The sequence below is a fragment of the Semicossyphus pulcher genome, unplaced genomic scaffold (genome assembly GCF_022749685.1).
Source record: "Semicossyphus pulcher isolate SPU_LCO1_2020_fin unplaced genomic scaffold, fSemPul1.0.p SCAF_17, whole genome shotgun sequence".
Classification (NCBI taxonomy): Eukaryota; Metazoa; Chordata; class Actinopteri; order Labriformes; family Labridae; genus Semicossyphus; species Semicossyphus pulcher.
The window spans coordinates 10222419-10238234 of record NW_027211681.1 but is presented as its reverse complement, the minus strand read 5'-3'; the positions used below and the strand labels follow the sequence as shown (position 1 = coordinate 10238234).

General features: G+C 43.4%; 1 protein-coding gene across 1 annotated transcript in view; it reads right to left on the bottom strand.

The window, feature by feature from the left end:
- Positions 1-596: 596 nt before the first annotated feature.
- klhl5 (kelch-like family member 5) overlaps positions 597-15816 on the bottom strand; it is a 29914-nt gene continuing 14694 nt past the window's right edge. Inside the window, exons 5-13 of the mRNA XM_069665792.1 lie at positions 14653-14865; positions 9788-9974; positions 8774-8998; positions 8122-8197; positions 7879-7965; positions 6447-6521; positions 5970-6107; positions 5348-5519; positions 597-3098 (exon numbers count right to left, since the gene is read on the bottom strand). Coding sequence (XP_069521893.1) covers positions 3042-3098; positions 5348-5519; positions 5970-6107; positions 6447-6521; positions 7879-7965; positions 8122-8197; positions 8774-8998; positions 9788-9974; positions 14653-14865 — 1230 coding nt within the window. The 3' untranslated portion in view covers positions 597-3041. The remainder of the gene's footprint in view (positions 3099-5347; positions 5520-5969; positions 6108-6446; positions 6522-7878; positions 7966-8121; positions 8198-8773; positions 8999-9787; positions 9975-14652; positions 14866-15816) is intronic.

Sequence of the window (15816 nt, the reverse complement as noted above, 5' to 3'; positions counted from 1 at the left end):
TCCAGCACTTTCTGTCTCCTTCTTGCTTCTGTCAAGCCTAATGGACTCCGCTGCTGTTGAGGCGCCAAGACAAGGTCACTGGTTCCATTTCTCAGAGCCACCAGGAGCCGTTTGTCCGAGCTGGTTATGATTTAAAGCTTCTCCTGCGATAAATAACAGAGTGAATCCGTTGTCCCCGGTGTTAAAGTATCTGTAAATTCAGACCATTCCTCTCCCTCACACACTTGTTTCCCTTGGCGGATGCTTCAACCTGCTGCCTTTAAGCCAGAGCATCCACACTTAAGAGTAATGAGGTTTCACATTAACCTCCAGGCACTGAGAAATTAATTCAGAGCCACACACAAGCAGAAAAACTGCCTTAAAAGCACAGAAATATTACACTGCACAGGCCATCACTGGGGCTGCTCTAATGGGGATGCTGTTAGAGATAAGAGCCGCGTATGAACACACACATTTACACCATGATGGCATTTATGGTGGCTTTGTGATGAATGCAGACTGCCAGCTAAAACATCTGTAACATAAAAATGATTCACCTCTTATTGTTAAACTGTTTAGTATTTTACACGTCATAAAAACAGAAAGTAGTGTTAAATCACATGTTGACTTTAATGTATAAAAAAGACCAATAACAGCATGTTACAGCAGCATATATATTGTACATACCTATTATATATCGTAAAGGAGGAGGTGAAATATTCTGGTACAAAGAGAGGAGATGAGCAGCTGTACCTTTAATCGCACCTCTTCTTCATTTGAATTCATGGTACAAAAAGAAGCACAATAACACACATTAGAATATACAGTGTAATGCAAGACTACATACAGGTTTTATATTTATTTATGTACATAATATACAATAAATACACGGGTTGATTTGGAATGTCTGTCTTAATAGTGAACCCCTGACTCTCTGCATCTCCACAGTGGAGGTGACACACTTCTCCCGCTCTGATCTGAGGAGAATGACTCTCTAAATAAACAGCGGGCAGGTTTGAAGGTTTGAAGGGGAGAAAATAGAATAATGCAGCGGTGCATTAGGCCTGAATAAACATCAGCTCAGCTGAGGGGGATCGCACGCACGCCCATCTCTCCTTTTTTAGATGTCATGCCGGCAAATATGGGAGGCTTTTCAATCTTCACTGGCTCCTGGGGCGCTTGGCTTTCAGCTGTGTGGTTAAGTGTGTGTATGTGTGTGTGTGTCCATGTGTGTTTCTGAAGTGCATCCTGGGGGCTACATTAGCTCCAGATCTGTCAGTTCAGACAGGATGCCTGCTTTGCCTCTCACTGTCAGGACTTGGCTTTCTGTACACTAAGCACACAAACACACACATACGCCAGAGGAGCAGATTGAGCCACACACACACACACAGGGGAAACACACAATGTAGCACACATCACTGAATGACTGTGTCAGTCGTGAACCTGCACTCAGCATATTTGTATTCTCAGGCTTCCTGACATGTTCAATAAGTTCACTCAAATATGAACACATGAGGTCTGATTCATTTTCCCCCTGACGTCTGATTCTCCGTCTGCTGCATCAAATCTCATAACGCTCTGAACTCGACATCAAACAAGAGACGCACCGGCTGAATCAACGTTATTAAACTCACACTCTCATTATAGGGACTGTTGTTCATTTTGTCCTTGTACCCGATTCTGTCCCTTAGACACAGTGGAGCGTGTACTTGTGTGAGCGTGCATGTGAGTGCGTGTGTGCTGATGAAATGGGAAAATGGGGATGAAGAGAAAGCAGCAGGGAATTGAAGATGAGGAAAGGGGAAGTGGGATGATTCTCATTTGAGATAAAAATATACTCCTCGCAACCTCTCTGAACACATGTACACACACGCACACGCACACACACACACACACACACACACACACACACACACACACACACACGCACACACACACACGCACACACACACACACACACACACACACACACACGCACACACACACACACTTACAGGAAACATTTACAGTGGAGAAAAAGAAGGCTGGACGGAAAAGCTCAACTGACCCTCTATAAAATTGGGCCTGTAAAGAGCTGACCCTTTGCTCTGTGGGAGATTCAAAGTAGAATTTACCTACAGAGGGCCACACTTACTGTTTTTACTACTCTGTAAACGTAATAGCTGCTCAGTTATGTGGAAAAAGGGCAGAATATGGAGTTAAAAACAAAAGATGAATGGGAAGAGTTGCAAATGTAGCTTGTTAAAAGTCTAAAATAACGTACACATCACAGCATACTGTATGCCTCAGATGTGAGCTGATGCAACGTGGAAGACATAAAAAATATTAGATAAAGCGCCATGATGTGTTTTAGCTTGAAAAGAATAAAGAGCGTCACAGTTTCTTACAGTACTGCTGTTCATAAGGTTGTGCTGATTATGTCAAAAGTCTCTCTTTCAACTGTCAGAGGGAAAGAAGGGAGAGGAGTCGAGCGCTCGCCAACCGCAGCATAAAATAATGGGGAAAATATTAAAATAGCATCAATACACACGATCAGTTACTGTTATGAAAGGTGAAAGCACAACATGATGAGGCATCGCTACTGACAATCTCTCTCTGCGTCTCTCACCTCCCTGTCAGCAAAAATAGAAGCTGAAAGCCGCCTTGTAGGTTTGTGTGTGTGTGTGTGTGTGTGTGTGTGTGTGTGTGTGTGTGTGTGTGTGTGTGTCGTCTACAGGAACAAAATAACAGGCAAGGAAAAAAAGCTGCGAGACAGCTGTTCTGTCATGCTCACACAAACACTGCAGATTCCTCTTCATCATAGGTGGCGGTGGCGGTTCACTTCCACGGGAGAACTTACCGAGAAGTTCAAATGTGAAAACTTTATCAGAAACCTGACGCACGACGAGACCCTAACCCAACCCTAAATAAAGGAGAAGAGTCGTTAACACCTGCAGTGTCCTTAGTAATCAGTCTCTCACTTCCTGGTTTGGTCACAGATGGGTTTCCTCGTCAAGGGTGAGGAAGAGGAGGGTCTCTGAGCCACATCGTGCACAGTCTGTTATTGAATGTTGGTGTTTTCACAGTCTGACGGCCACCACACATGCTCCAGCCCTGCCCACACACAGAGGCGCTACCTGGAAAATAAAGAAAAATCACTGTAACAGCTGGATACGATCGGGTGCAAGTGTGTCAAAAATGTCATTTTCAGTTATTATTTCATATACTCCTGTTTGAAAAGTCCATTACATTTTTGGATGCTTTTTAAACCCATTGGATACAGTGAATAGAACAAAGTCGTCAACCTTGAAATTAATTTTTAAGCATTTCTAACTTTTTATTTTTTTTTTTAAATCAACAGAAACGCAAATCTCTGGCTCCCGAGGGTAAAGCAAGTTGCAGCTTTTAGTTTTCCAACTCACAAAATCTACAGATTTTTTTTTAACTCTCACAGTGAGCAGCTGTTTCCAGGGACTGCGCTCCACTTCCTGCTCAGCACCAGACAGACAGACACACACTATAAGTACTGAACTAGTGAAAAAAACAGGAACAATTAGCAGATCCAAACATTTCCTTCAGGAAACAAAAGGGAGGGTATTATGCTAATTTGAAGCTTCATATTTCACTCTGTGATACCTGTGGAGTAGCTTAGCAAATTTTATTTCTCACACTGGTGCTGTGTGCAGGCCCTCATACAGCCTCTGCCTGCAACGACTCAGCTCGGTCTCTTTAGAAACCCCGCCCCTACAAGCCCACTTTCTTCTGTTTGGCCAGCTCTCCAAAGCCTGCCGAGGGGCAGAACTCAGTGTTTGAGGCACGCCTCCAACCCTGTGGCTGTGTTACAGAGTTGTTGGCAAAGAGTAAACTTTTTCAATTAGAAAAGAATGTCTGGTGCTCTTGTCTCACCTAAACACTGATGTCTTTCACAGCCAAAGAAACATTCTTAACCAACTTGACGAGCAGAGCCTTTAAGCAGAGTGGTACAGTGAAAAAAAATTCTGAGGCAGACTGGGCTGCTGTGTGGGTGTGTCCTTGTACTGTGCCAGGGGCAGGAAGTTCTGCTGTGTCTCGGGCAGGTGCCCAAATATACAGTTCCTTCACTTTGTGACATCACAAAGTGCAGCATCTGGAGAAGTCTGTCTGAAAGGGAGCGTTTACAGCAGCCTGCAGACTGAGACGTTTTTAGCAGGGGATTACTCAAACATACTTTTACTTACAGATTTGAAACTTCACCCACGTTTAGTTTGGACAGCCAACATTGTAACATTGTATATTTATCTTAAAATGTGAAACAGCATAGTAGCCCCTCTTTAAGCATCTGCTGGATAAGATGACCACTTTCGGTGACCCTGACCTGACTTGATCTGCTGAGAGCTCCTGCAGTGATACTAAATGGACCGTGAGATGAGCTGTTTTGCCAGCTGTTATTCCAAGGTCAAGAATAAATGCTGAAACCAAGTATGCCAGCTGAAGAGAATAGATGATTATATTGTGAAAGTGGAATTTGTACCACATTGATATGTAGCCTGTGGCTCTGACATTGTCGCCCTCTCCAAACAAACACTGACTCCAGCACATTAGGGAGCGTTAAATGGTGATAATCTTCTGACTCCAAGGGAAGCTTTGTGTATTTTGTAGTTGTCTAGTCCTGCTAGTTTTTGTTGCCACACTTCCACACAGACATTCAAAGCTGTCTGTCAGTCTGCTAAACTTACCAAGCCTGTTATCTGTCTCAGAAGTTACAATTTGACAGCGTATTGCTTAAGTGAGCAAAAGAATAGATGTAACGGGAAGAGAGCCGACAACACATCCACCGGTGTGTCTGTTTCAGTTTGTGACAATGAATTTAACGGTCTCCACATGTCCCCTCTCATCTCAGTTTGTCCTCATCTCTCTGTGTCAGTCTGATCGCTCTTAGTATGCTGTATCTGCCCACCTACAGCACTCATGTTCTCAGCATGGTGCATGTCTCCAAAATGCGGATTTCAGGTGACTTTAGTTGGAAAGTCGCTTTGCAGGAGATGAGGTATAAACTGAAGAGCCTGAGACTTTCTGTTGAATGAGATCGTTCAACTTTGAAATCGTCCCCTTTTTCCCTTCTACTGCAGCGGCAAGGACAATATTAGCATGAGGAAAATACACATTTACATAACAATGAAAACATGCTGGGACACATGGGAGAGGAGCTGGAGGAAGGTCAAACTGAGACTGTGTGTGTATATAACAATTTTATTGGCATATATCATGATTTATTACTTGTTTTTACTTAACTATAGGCTGCATATGAGGAGCTGCATCCATTCAGAATAAACCTGCAGTGTATGTGTGTACCACAAGAGAATAGAGCTTATTAAACTGTGTAGACTCGTTCCTTATGTGTGTGTACCTGTGTCCACTCGTTTGTCTGAGGGTCGTAAGCTTCCACAGTGTTAAGATACACCTGCCCGTCGTAACCACCAACAGCATAGAGACGGTCGCCAAGGAGACAAACTCCAACAGCATCCCTGCTGATACTCATGGGGGCGACTGCCGTCCACACATCTGTCTGAGGGTCGTACCTGTAAGACACCACACACACACACACACACACACACGTTCAAAGAGATGAGTTATATTAAAATATGTTTTCATTGCGCTGGAGCTAGGAGGTGGTTAGCTTAGCTTTGCATAAAGATTAGCTCACAGCAAATGCAAGGAACGTGTCATTTTAGACAGAACCAAACTAGCTGTCCTTTTTTTGGTTCAGGTTTGTATGCTAAGCTAAGCTAAGCTAAGCTAAGCTAACCAAGTCCGTACTACACATACTTTACTTCCTGACTTTTGGCAAGACAAAAAAGAAAGCATTGGGAGCTGTGAATCTGACACTTCAATCAGCAATCCGTATGTTACATCAGTTGCATCTCCTTAGTCAAATAGCACCACACACACACACACACACACACACACACACACACACACACACACACACACACACACACACACACACACAAAGTACATAGTACACTCACCTCTCCACACAGTCACTAAGTCGAGATGCGAGGCTTGAGGCAGGAGCATCATGACCCCCGATGGCGTACAGGAAGCCATGCCATGTGGCCACACCCACTCCTCCACGCCTTTTAGCCATGGGAGCACAACCATTCCACCTGTGGGAGGAGATGTAACCATCAGAGAAGAGAAGGAAAACCTGATAATTATGCAGACTCTTCCAAAGACGCTCTGGATTTTGTTTTTGCTGGGGACCTATAACAGCTCCATCTCCAACAACAGCCCATCCAGTAAAGTCCATAATGAAGGTGCTTGATAAACAGAAGCTGTCTGAAGGTGATCTATTTCTAACGTCCTGGGAGGGTAAGCTGTCTCCTTTGATCTGTGGGTAAATAACCTCAATAACACAGAGGCTCTTCACTACAAAGAACAACAGACAGGAAAAATAGCAGGAGGCAGCAATTAATTCAGGGCAAATGAAGTCCCTCGTCTCTGACCTGTTGGTGTGTGGGTCGAAACACTCCACTGATCGCAGGCAGGACGAGCCATCACGGCCTCCTACTGCATACAACCTTAGGAAGACAGAAGAGGCTGTTATCCCTGTGGACACACGCACACAAAACACCTGCCACACAAAATAACCCACACACATTTCTGGACTCTGGAAGTCCGTTTCCAATTTAGTGACAATGAAGCAGATGGTCTCAGGTTTATTTATGTGTGTGTGCTGTGCAGGATTTGGGGACAATATGAGGTGAGCAGAATCACTCTCAGGGCATCACAACCCCGAGCGGTCACCCAGTATGTGTGTGTGTGTGTGTGTGTGTGTGTGTGTGTGTGTGTGTGTGTGTGTGTGTGTGTGCGTGTGTGTGTGTGCACGTATCTATGTATGTGGAGTTTGGAGGGCAAAGAAAGAAGTGCATCCGAGCCAGTCATGCAAGTAATGAGCTCCATCAGGCAGAGAGGCCAGAGAATACACAACACATACATGCAACACAACGCAGCCTCACACACAAACTACTGCTGGGCATGCTTAGCCAAATCTGTTGTTTCTGTATTAATTAGCATGTATAAAGCTGTAGCATCTGTCTGCAGCACTGAATAATACAAACAACAGTGAGATATTACATTTCCAATCAGTTCAGGAGACGCAAATCCAGAGCTTGTGAAATGCCACTACTAATATGTGCATGAGTGACTGTGTGGAGGTGTGTGAGCTGTCTGACTGTGAGTACTGTTGCCTTTAATATTACTGTTAGATATTGCAGTGTCTGTGCAGAAGGAGGCATTTTGCAGAGAAATTACAGTCACATAACCTTCCCTGTGTGTGTGTAATTTTTAGTAAAAATGTCATTCCAAGGGCCAGTTCGCTGATTTTCAACCTCAGTCCTATCATGAAATTATAGGGAGCTAATGCCATTATGGTAGGGGAAAAAATGAAAAACCTGCCAGGGAGCTATCTGAACTACACTTCCTCAATCTGGGACGCCCGCCTCCGATGTCATGTCTCGTTCAAAATCGTCAGGTTTGAAATGTAGACTGCAGACCTGAAGATTTTCTAGACGATCCACCGGTATACTCTCGTTGTATTTCGGATTCTGTACCGCTCTGAGCCATTGCCTGCAGCGATCAATGTCCTTGACTGGAAAATGGTAGTATTTCATTCAAGTGTCTCTCGCTGGGCCGTTCCTTCCAAAAGGAGGGGCGCAATGCATGCTGGGTGTTGTAGGAATGTAGAATTTGTGAAACCACAAGCTGTTAGCAAAACTTTCCCCACAGCTATGGTGCCGTTTTCAATTATTATTGCTTCTGTCGATTACCCCTTTTTTGCAGGGGTGAATTTAAGTTAAGTCCTTTAAGTTACATGAATGATTTCAAATAGAGTAGATGTCTGCAGTAATCCATGCGTGGATTTGTTAGCTTACTTACTTGCCATTGAGCACAGCGACTCCCACTGTGCTTCTGGGTGTAGCCATACTTGCAACAAAGCTCCACTGGCGAGCTTGCGGGTCCCACCTAGTAAAGACAAGGTAAACAACTTCTCAGTACTGGTGCGGTAAAAGTTTGTATTTTCGACAGCGATATCAGCGAGTCAACTTAAACTATCTGCATGGCTACATACAACAAGAGCAAAGGGGCAAAATAAATCAGCTGTGTGAAGTCTCCTCTTACCTTTCCACTGTGCTGAGGTAACTCCATCCATCGTGTCCTCCTACTGCGTACATGGGCCCCTCTAGGACAGCTACACCTGTGATACACAAACACACACGCATGATTAACCGTGGCAATCTACCAAAACACAATCAGCTCGGACAAGCAGCCACACACCTTCAGGACAAGAGTGTGAGTCTTTATTGTGTGTGTGTTCAACCCCATCCTGGCCTTCAGCGAGCAGAGTTAACAGCATGTTGACACCTCCACAGTGAGAGGTTTTATCTTCCATCTGTGGTGCCAGATGTGTGTTTGAATATCCAGCTCCCTTCACACACATGTGCTAATTTTATAAAACAATAACACACCAGAACAGCACACCTTTGTCTGTTTTGTCATTGGGAATACTGTCCTTCAAACAAGACACACATGTTCAGTCCACCCTGTTTAAGTGCTATTTATCATGATGCTAATTGCTTACTGCAGAGGGGCTGTATGTTAAAAAGCCTTTGACCTTTGACCCGCTGTGTCCAGATACCAAAATAATTAAATTAATCAAAAAGATAAAATAAATATATGATGCATCTTACAAAATTGCAGCAGTAAGTTGCAATCTTTATTGACCCTAATCGACCTTTCAAAGCATTTTCCAGCTGGTATTTTACTTGCTCACCTAAGCCGTGCCTGTGAGTGGACATGGGAGGCATGACGCTCCAGGCCTTGCTGTGCGGGTTGTAACACTCCACAGTGTTCAAGGTCTTGAGTCCATCTCGGCCCCCCACCACATACAGTCGGCCGTCGAGGACACCTACACCGAACTGTAGTCTCCGTCCGCTCATGGTGGCCACCTGCCTCCACGAGTCCTGACGCAGACAGTACTGCTCGATACTGGTTGCACCTGGAGAACACAACACAAGAACACGTGAAATAAAAACTTTTTCCGTTACCTACTCTCAAGACGTCAGCGGGAACGCCTCATTTGCTACACAACAGTATAATCTGTGTGCTCTGTATTTGTGTGTGGAGACATTGCAAGCACACATGGATAATAAAGCTGTTAATGATGACCTACTGACTCTCATGATTACAAGTAATAGGGCGATAAAATACGAGGCAGTTATTCCATTAGAAGATAATTAAGAAAAAATGACTGAGCATGTTGTTTTCTTTAATAGCACAATGAGCTGCATCATCCCGCTGCCTCAGGCTCTAACATTACAGATGCTACTTATGATTATTCTCATTATAGATTACTCTGGCCATTATTTTCTCAGTCCATTGATTGTCTTCAAATGTCATTGAGCAATCACAGTTGCACTGACCAGAAGATGAGTCTAATTATTATAGTAGTCCAAAATGCAATGATGTTTCGTTTAATGTTATACCAGATTATTGACAGTTTGCTTGAAAAATTTATGGATTATTAAAATTGTGTTTTTTTGGTTGCTGATCAAGTAACTGATTTATAAACTGATTAATCGCAGCTCAAACTTAAATGCTAATCAAGTTATTAAATATGTTCAATATGTCACCCCTGCCTCTCTCACCCCCAATGTTAACTATTCAATGAAATGACCCAAAAATACCCCAAAATGTACAACACTATCTTCAATAAAATACAGTATATCCATTATAAATATGTAATGTCTGATTGTGTGTGGTTATGTGCCATGATTGACTGTTCTACCTTTTGTAGCGTCCATGCCCCCGACAGCAAACATGGCCCCAACGGTGGCCTTGCGGGGCCGAGTGCGAGGGCTCTGAAGAAGGGGCCGACGCTGCGGCAAGAGGTGATACTTCATCCCCTCCATCAGCAGCCGCTGGCAATCTATACTGTCCCGCAGAAGAGGGTTTGACTCCAGGTCTGCCAAGAACTACACACACAGAGAAAAACACACACACACACAATCACATCAACAGGCAGTAGAAACAAATGCAGGGTGTTTGTATGTACGTAGTCCAGTGTGTGTTACGATGTTATCACTGATCGAGGAGGTCTGAGGGTCGGAACAGAGCTGTTCTCTCATTGATTGAGAGATTAGATCAGATCCGACCAGCAGTCATTTGTATTACACACACTCGTACACAAGAGCACGCACACACCGATCATCTGACACACCAGAGGTCTAATCTGTCCACAGCATCTCATCAACTTAGCCTGTATCCTCTAACCTCATCCATCATCACACACACACACACACATACACAATCTCACACACGCACACACACAGAGAAACAGCCGGGGGCTGCAGTATGAAGCACTTCAATCCAGCAGTCTGTTCCTTAAAATACATTCACAGGAAATCACTGCCTGTGGGAGCGGCAGGCTGGTGAGAAGCAAGTTCTCCCTGAAGGCACGAACGACATGATTTACATTTAGATAGGTGTGTGTGTGTGTTTGTGTGTGTGTGTGTTAATAAATGGTTGCAGAGGGAAACAGTTTTTTATAAAAGTAATTTAAAGTTTCCAGACTCAGTGTATAGTTGCACGTGTGTGTGTGTGTGTGTGTGTGTGTGTGAAGCTCTGTGAATCAGAAGGGACGTTCAGAAATGGCGGCTAAGATTCAATCACAGAGACGAGGTATAAAAGACATTTGATAAAAGAGTAGAAAGAGAGCATTCAGGAAGAGAAAAAAAACTAAATTATTTTACGCCTTCTTTTTCCTCCATAATTCCACCACAGAAGAAAGATTCAGTCGAAATAATTCCATTTGGTCACTGAATATAAAATCAATTTTCCCAGCCAGACGTGGTGAGCGTAAAGCAAGCGTGCTAAATGGATAAGCAGCTTACACGCCAGGGTGAACCCACGCTTCCTTTGCACACAAGCACTGAGGGACAAATTAGAGTGAACTCTATTTGGGAACATATTAATGTGTGCGTGTGATAAAGAAGGACAGAGGTAGAACACCGTGTTTGTCCTCTCCTGTGCTATTTCTCCATCCCGCTGTGCAGGACTGACTGTGGAGGGCGAGATAAGACTGAATCCTGCAGGCGTCCCACCTTCTCCTCTCTGTCCTCTCTTTACCTCACAGCGGGCAGGGAGGAAGGAGTGCTCCCCTCTCTGTTTCAGCTCACACAAGGACCGAAAAATAGCACTTGTGACAAGGACGCACACACTCCCGTACAGACAGAAACGCACATCCCCGAGCTTTGTGGATTTATGCTTTACTCCCCTCTCATTTCCCTCGCAAGAAACGCTCTTACTGAAACCTACCCATCTCCATATAGACTTTTATAAGCACCACCTTCTCTGTGCATGCACACAACAAACTTATCGGTCCATTAGTGGAATAGATCGACAGAAAATCGATTTGTTAATCAAATATTTGGTTTTCAAAATCAAATATAATTTTCTTTAAGACAGATTATCACAGAGGATAAAGCACACTGACTTTTGGTCCCCTTACTTTTCCTCTTGCGCCACAATGAGGTTTAAGTATGGGCATCGCATTTAATGGACATGAAATATGAACAAATATCAGCACACAAAGAATGAAGCCCATAAACTAATGGGTCCAGGGGGTGCTGGTTTAGCTCAGTTGATAGAGCAGGCACCCCATGAATAGAGGCCACAGTCCTCGACGCACTGATCACAGGCTCGACTGCCTGTCTGCTGATCATTTGGTGCATGTCATCCACCACTCTGTACTTCCCACATTTCCTGTCTGTCTTCAGCTGTCCTATCTAATACATGCAAAAGCAAAAAAAAAAAAAAATTGGTTTAGAGAAAAGTCGGGGGTTTTCACTGCTAATGTGATGTCATGGTAAGCATTGGATGTGCTCATATATCAGCATGCTAGTATTGTTGTTGGGAGCATGTGAGCATGGCTATAGACTGTTAGGTCTCGCCCTTTTCAGATTTCCAGCCCAAATACATTTTTGTCACATTTAATTTGAATTTAGATTGATTTTAGAATTTCAAAGTTAAAGGATCCAAGCCATATATGGAGTTGGTGTGAAATACAATTCTAATTAAATTAAAAAAAAGTGGTGTCAGTCTGGACGCTCTGGAGGCTAAAACCTGTTTTTTTCTCACTCGCTACATGACAGACAGTAACAACATCAAATTTGGAGCCAGTGAGCAAAACAAATCAGGAAAAATGTAGCAGCCTCCTCCGTTTGTGATGTTTTTGTGGTGTGTGGAGAAGTTCTGCACCATGATTTGACACAATTGGAGGTAACGATGATGGTTCTCCATTTCAATTTCCTCTGTGATAGAAAGCTGTGTCATCAGCGTACATAGTTACCGACGAAACCCATACCCAGACAGGTCGTTGATCGCGGGACGCACAAATCCAATCCACCCACTTGCAAATGACAGAATGACAGAAAGTCTGTTTTGTGGTCTGATTTTCGAAACAAACGTCTGAACGAATCCAAAGTTTCTTTCGAGGGAAATACAAAAATATGACATGTTCCACCTTAACAAATGCTACATTTGCCACTGTTAGATTTTGGAGTGTCATTTTTAACAAAAGAAGTTTTAACACATTTTTTTCAGACTAAATAAAAAACTAAGATTAATCAACAATCATTGCAGATGTAGATACCCACACACATTTACTGCCTGATTAACAACCAACAGATGCTCCACTGAGAAGATTAGACCAAGTGTGTGTGTGTGTGTGTGTGTGTGTGTCTGACAGTATTATAGGGAGAGGGGATTAAAGGTATTAATTTGGTGCATTGACATCCCTCTTGATGAGGAATCACACGGTGGCCTAGATAGAGAGCTGACTAATTGGTTGATGAATATTGATTGGTTGTCTGTGTGAGGTTTATAAGTGGTTTTATTGGCATTTTACAGCTCATGAGGTCGTTGGGTGTTAATTCATTTGTCACATGGTGGTGGTGTTCAGTTACAACCTCAGCTCTGTGACTGTCCTGCTGTTGCTCTCTGCTGTAGGTGCACTGCTTCACCTCTCTGCCATCCATCTTCTGCCCTGATTACATGTTACAGCTACTTGTGATTTCAGCTGACCAGGGCAAAGTCAGATATCTGTATACCGCACATGTGCAAAACCGGGGAGACGTATGGACGCAGGCAGAGAGGATGGAGAGAGGAAGGGAAGGAAGGGGAGCTTTATCTCTACAGTTCCTTTATATATGGTTGGGGGAGAGACTGATGAGGGAGATGAAGAGAACAGATAATTTAGCCGCAGTTAAGAGAGATTTCACACTTAAGCTTAAAAAAGTGTGTGTGTCTGTGTGTGTATGCGTGTGTGTGTGTATCCAGCGCCTTAGGCAGTAGCTGAGGTTCGGCCTGGCATATAAACTTCTCAGCATCACATACCAGATACTGTGCTACACACGCTAGGATCTAGAAGAGAGAGGAGGAGAAACAGCATGGAGATACACACACACACACACATCTTATACACACACAGGCACAAGCCTGATAAAGTAATAGTTGTGAGCTACTGTTAGTGTAATGGCTTTAGTCCTTCTAATTGCCTAAAGAGGATAGATAGTTGAAAAGGAACCAGCAGATCATCAGGAGGAAGACTGAGAGCAACCTCGATGAAGCTACACCTAATGGACAACAGCCTCATGAACACAGTGGGTAACTAATGTGCTCTACTTACTGTATGTAATTAATCTTTTCACAGTCAGCTTCCCAGCATTGTACAGATGCATTAATGCCCACTGACTGATTTAAAAGCGGGAGAGAGAAGAAAGAACGGAAAGAGACGGAGGAAAATGGAGAGACAAAGAAAGACAGAAAGCTATGCTAACCTCACGAGTGAATCGGGTATCGGCCATGAGTTGACCGATCCATATAAAGGTTTCTTTGTCCATTCTATTTTAAAACACAGACACAAAAGGATTTTGCAGCTTTTGCAGCCACTAAACCTGCACAAATAAGACAAAAGGAAAACGTGTAATTCTCAAAGCACCTGCACTGCCAAGCAAAACGTGTCCCGGTACTGTGGTGCTATTTACACATATCTACATTTGGCAAATGAAAACATTTCACACAAAATTTCCCTTTCTACGCAAAACAGCTTGCACAAAAAGTACAATTCACAAGCAACACAGCCACATGCAGTTAGAGAGAAACTACTAGAGTCCTCAGAGAGTTGATGGTGCCTGAAGTGCCTTCATAACAGGCGTCATGCCCAGACTTTCTAATGATTATGGCAGGAGTGATAGGAGCAAGGTTAACACATCTTCATTCCAGGCGTGCTTGGGATAGGAAACTGTTTTTAAGGAGAATATCACTTTTTGATGTATCTGCTACTGACCTGCTGACTGTTTCTTAGATAAAGCCACAGTTTAAACTCTTCAACATTGAGAATCGTTGGTCATTTTATGCCAATACTGCATTTTAGCCAGCATTGAAGCTGATACTGATACCAGTATTGGAGTAACTCTAAACCTGAGCATGTAATTTGCAAGCTGGAAGGCTAAACAAGCTTGCCATAAAGATAAGTCTCGTTAGTTTTGGAAAAGCCTTTTACATTGTTTTCAGCCTATAATATGTCGTTTTTTAATTAAAGGCAGAATTAACAACAGTACGATATGAGTCAGAGTTCCTTACTGCTCTCACCTGTGGCTGCAGCAGTGGCAGTCGGACATGAGCCATCAGCGCAGGCAGGTGACGTTGTCGTGTGGCAGCATCGTGTCCGACCCATGTTAGCAAAGAAGTAACCACGGTTTCTTCGTCCGGCACGTTGACGTCATCAGACGTGAGCAGCCTCTCCATCTCCTCCAATGGGAGCAGCAGGAACTCCTGGCCGCCCACCACATCCAGAAAGTGCTCCTGGTGGACGGAGAAGTGAAAGGGCAATAAGAATAGAGAAGGAAGGAGGCAGATTAGACTCCAAAGATTAGTGGGTGAATGAGTAATGAACTGCGTAAGAAGGGAGGAATGAGAGGAGGAAAAACCAATTGGAAGATATGAGTGGTGAGGGGAGGAAAGGGATCAGGGGTTGGGAGGAGAGAGAATAGCAGGAAGGAAATGAAGGCTTGAGAAAGGTCAGGGGAAGATGGATGAAAAGCCGGAGACAAAAAAGGGTGTGGGTGAGAAAATGAAATAATTCAGTGGTAGAAGATGGAGAGGCGGCTTGAAATAAGTGGGGCTGCAAATACAGATATATTAGCAGATTTTTCTTCTCATTTAATAAAAACAATTGCTTGGTCTATAAAATGCCACAAAAAATTGTCCTTAACAACAACTTAAAGAACAAGGTTACATCTTGAAATCGCTTTTTGTTGTCTTACTTACAGTCCAAAACCTTAAGAGCTAAAGTTTTGATCGCAAAAGAAAATCTTTGAATTAAGATGTTGGAGCCAGAGAATTTGGGAGCCATGTTCATTTTCTGACAATTAACGACTAATCATCTTAGACCTAATAGCGAGAGAATTCAGATGGGGGATAGAATCAGAAAACAGATACCTAAAAATAGGCGAATGTAAACAAAGCATGTGCTACATGTTCTCAGTGTCAGACCACATTATGCTCAGCAAACTCGACACTGATATAACCCCTGGGACGGTGAATTTTGCGCACATTCCAGATTAATAAAAAGTAAAAATGAAGCTTTGTCAGGTCTGTCCTTAAGAGGAGAAGAAAACAACTTTAGAAATGCTCTTTTGTTGAACTGAGGTCAGATCGATCATTTCTGATGCATTCGAGGAAGTTGGGAAATCTAGACGCTGAGTGGCTTTCGTAACACCGCGTCAAGGGAATTCATCTCAAGTTGAATTTTGG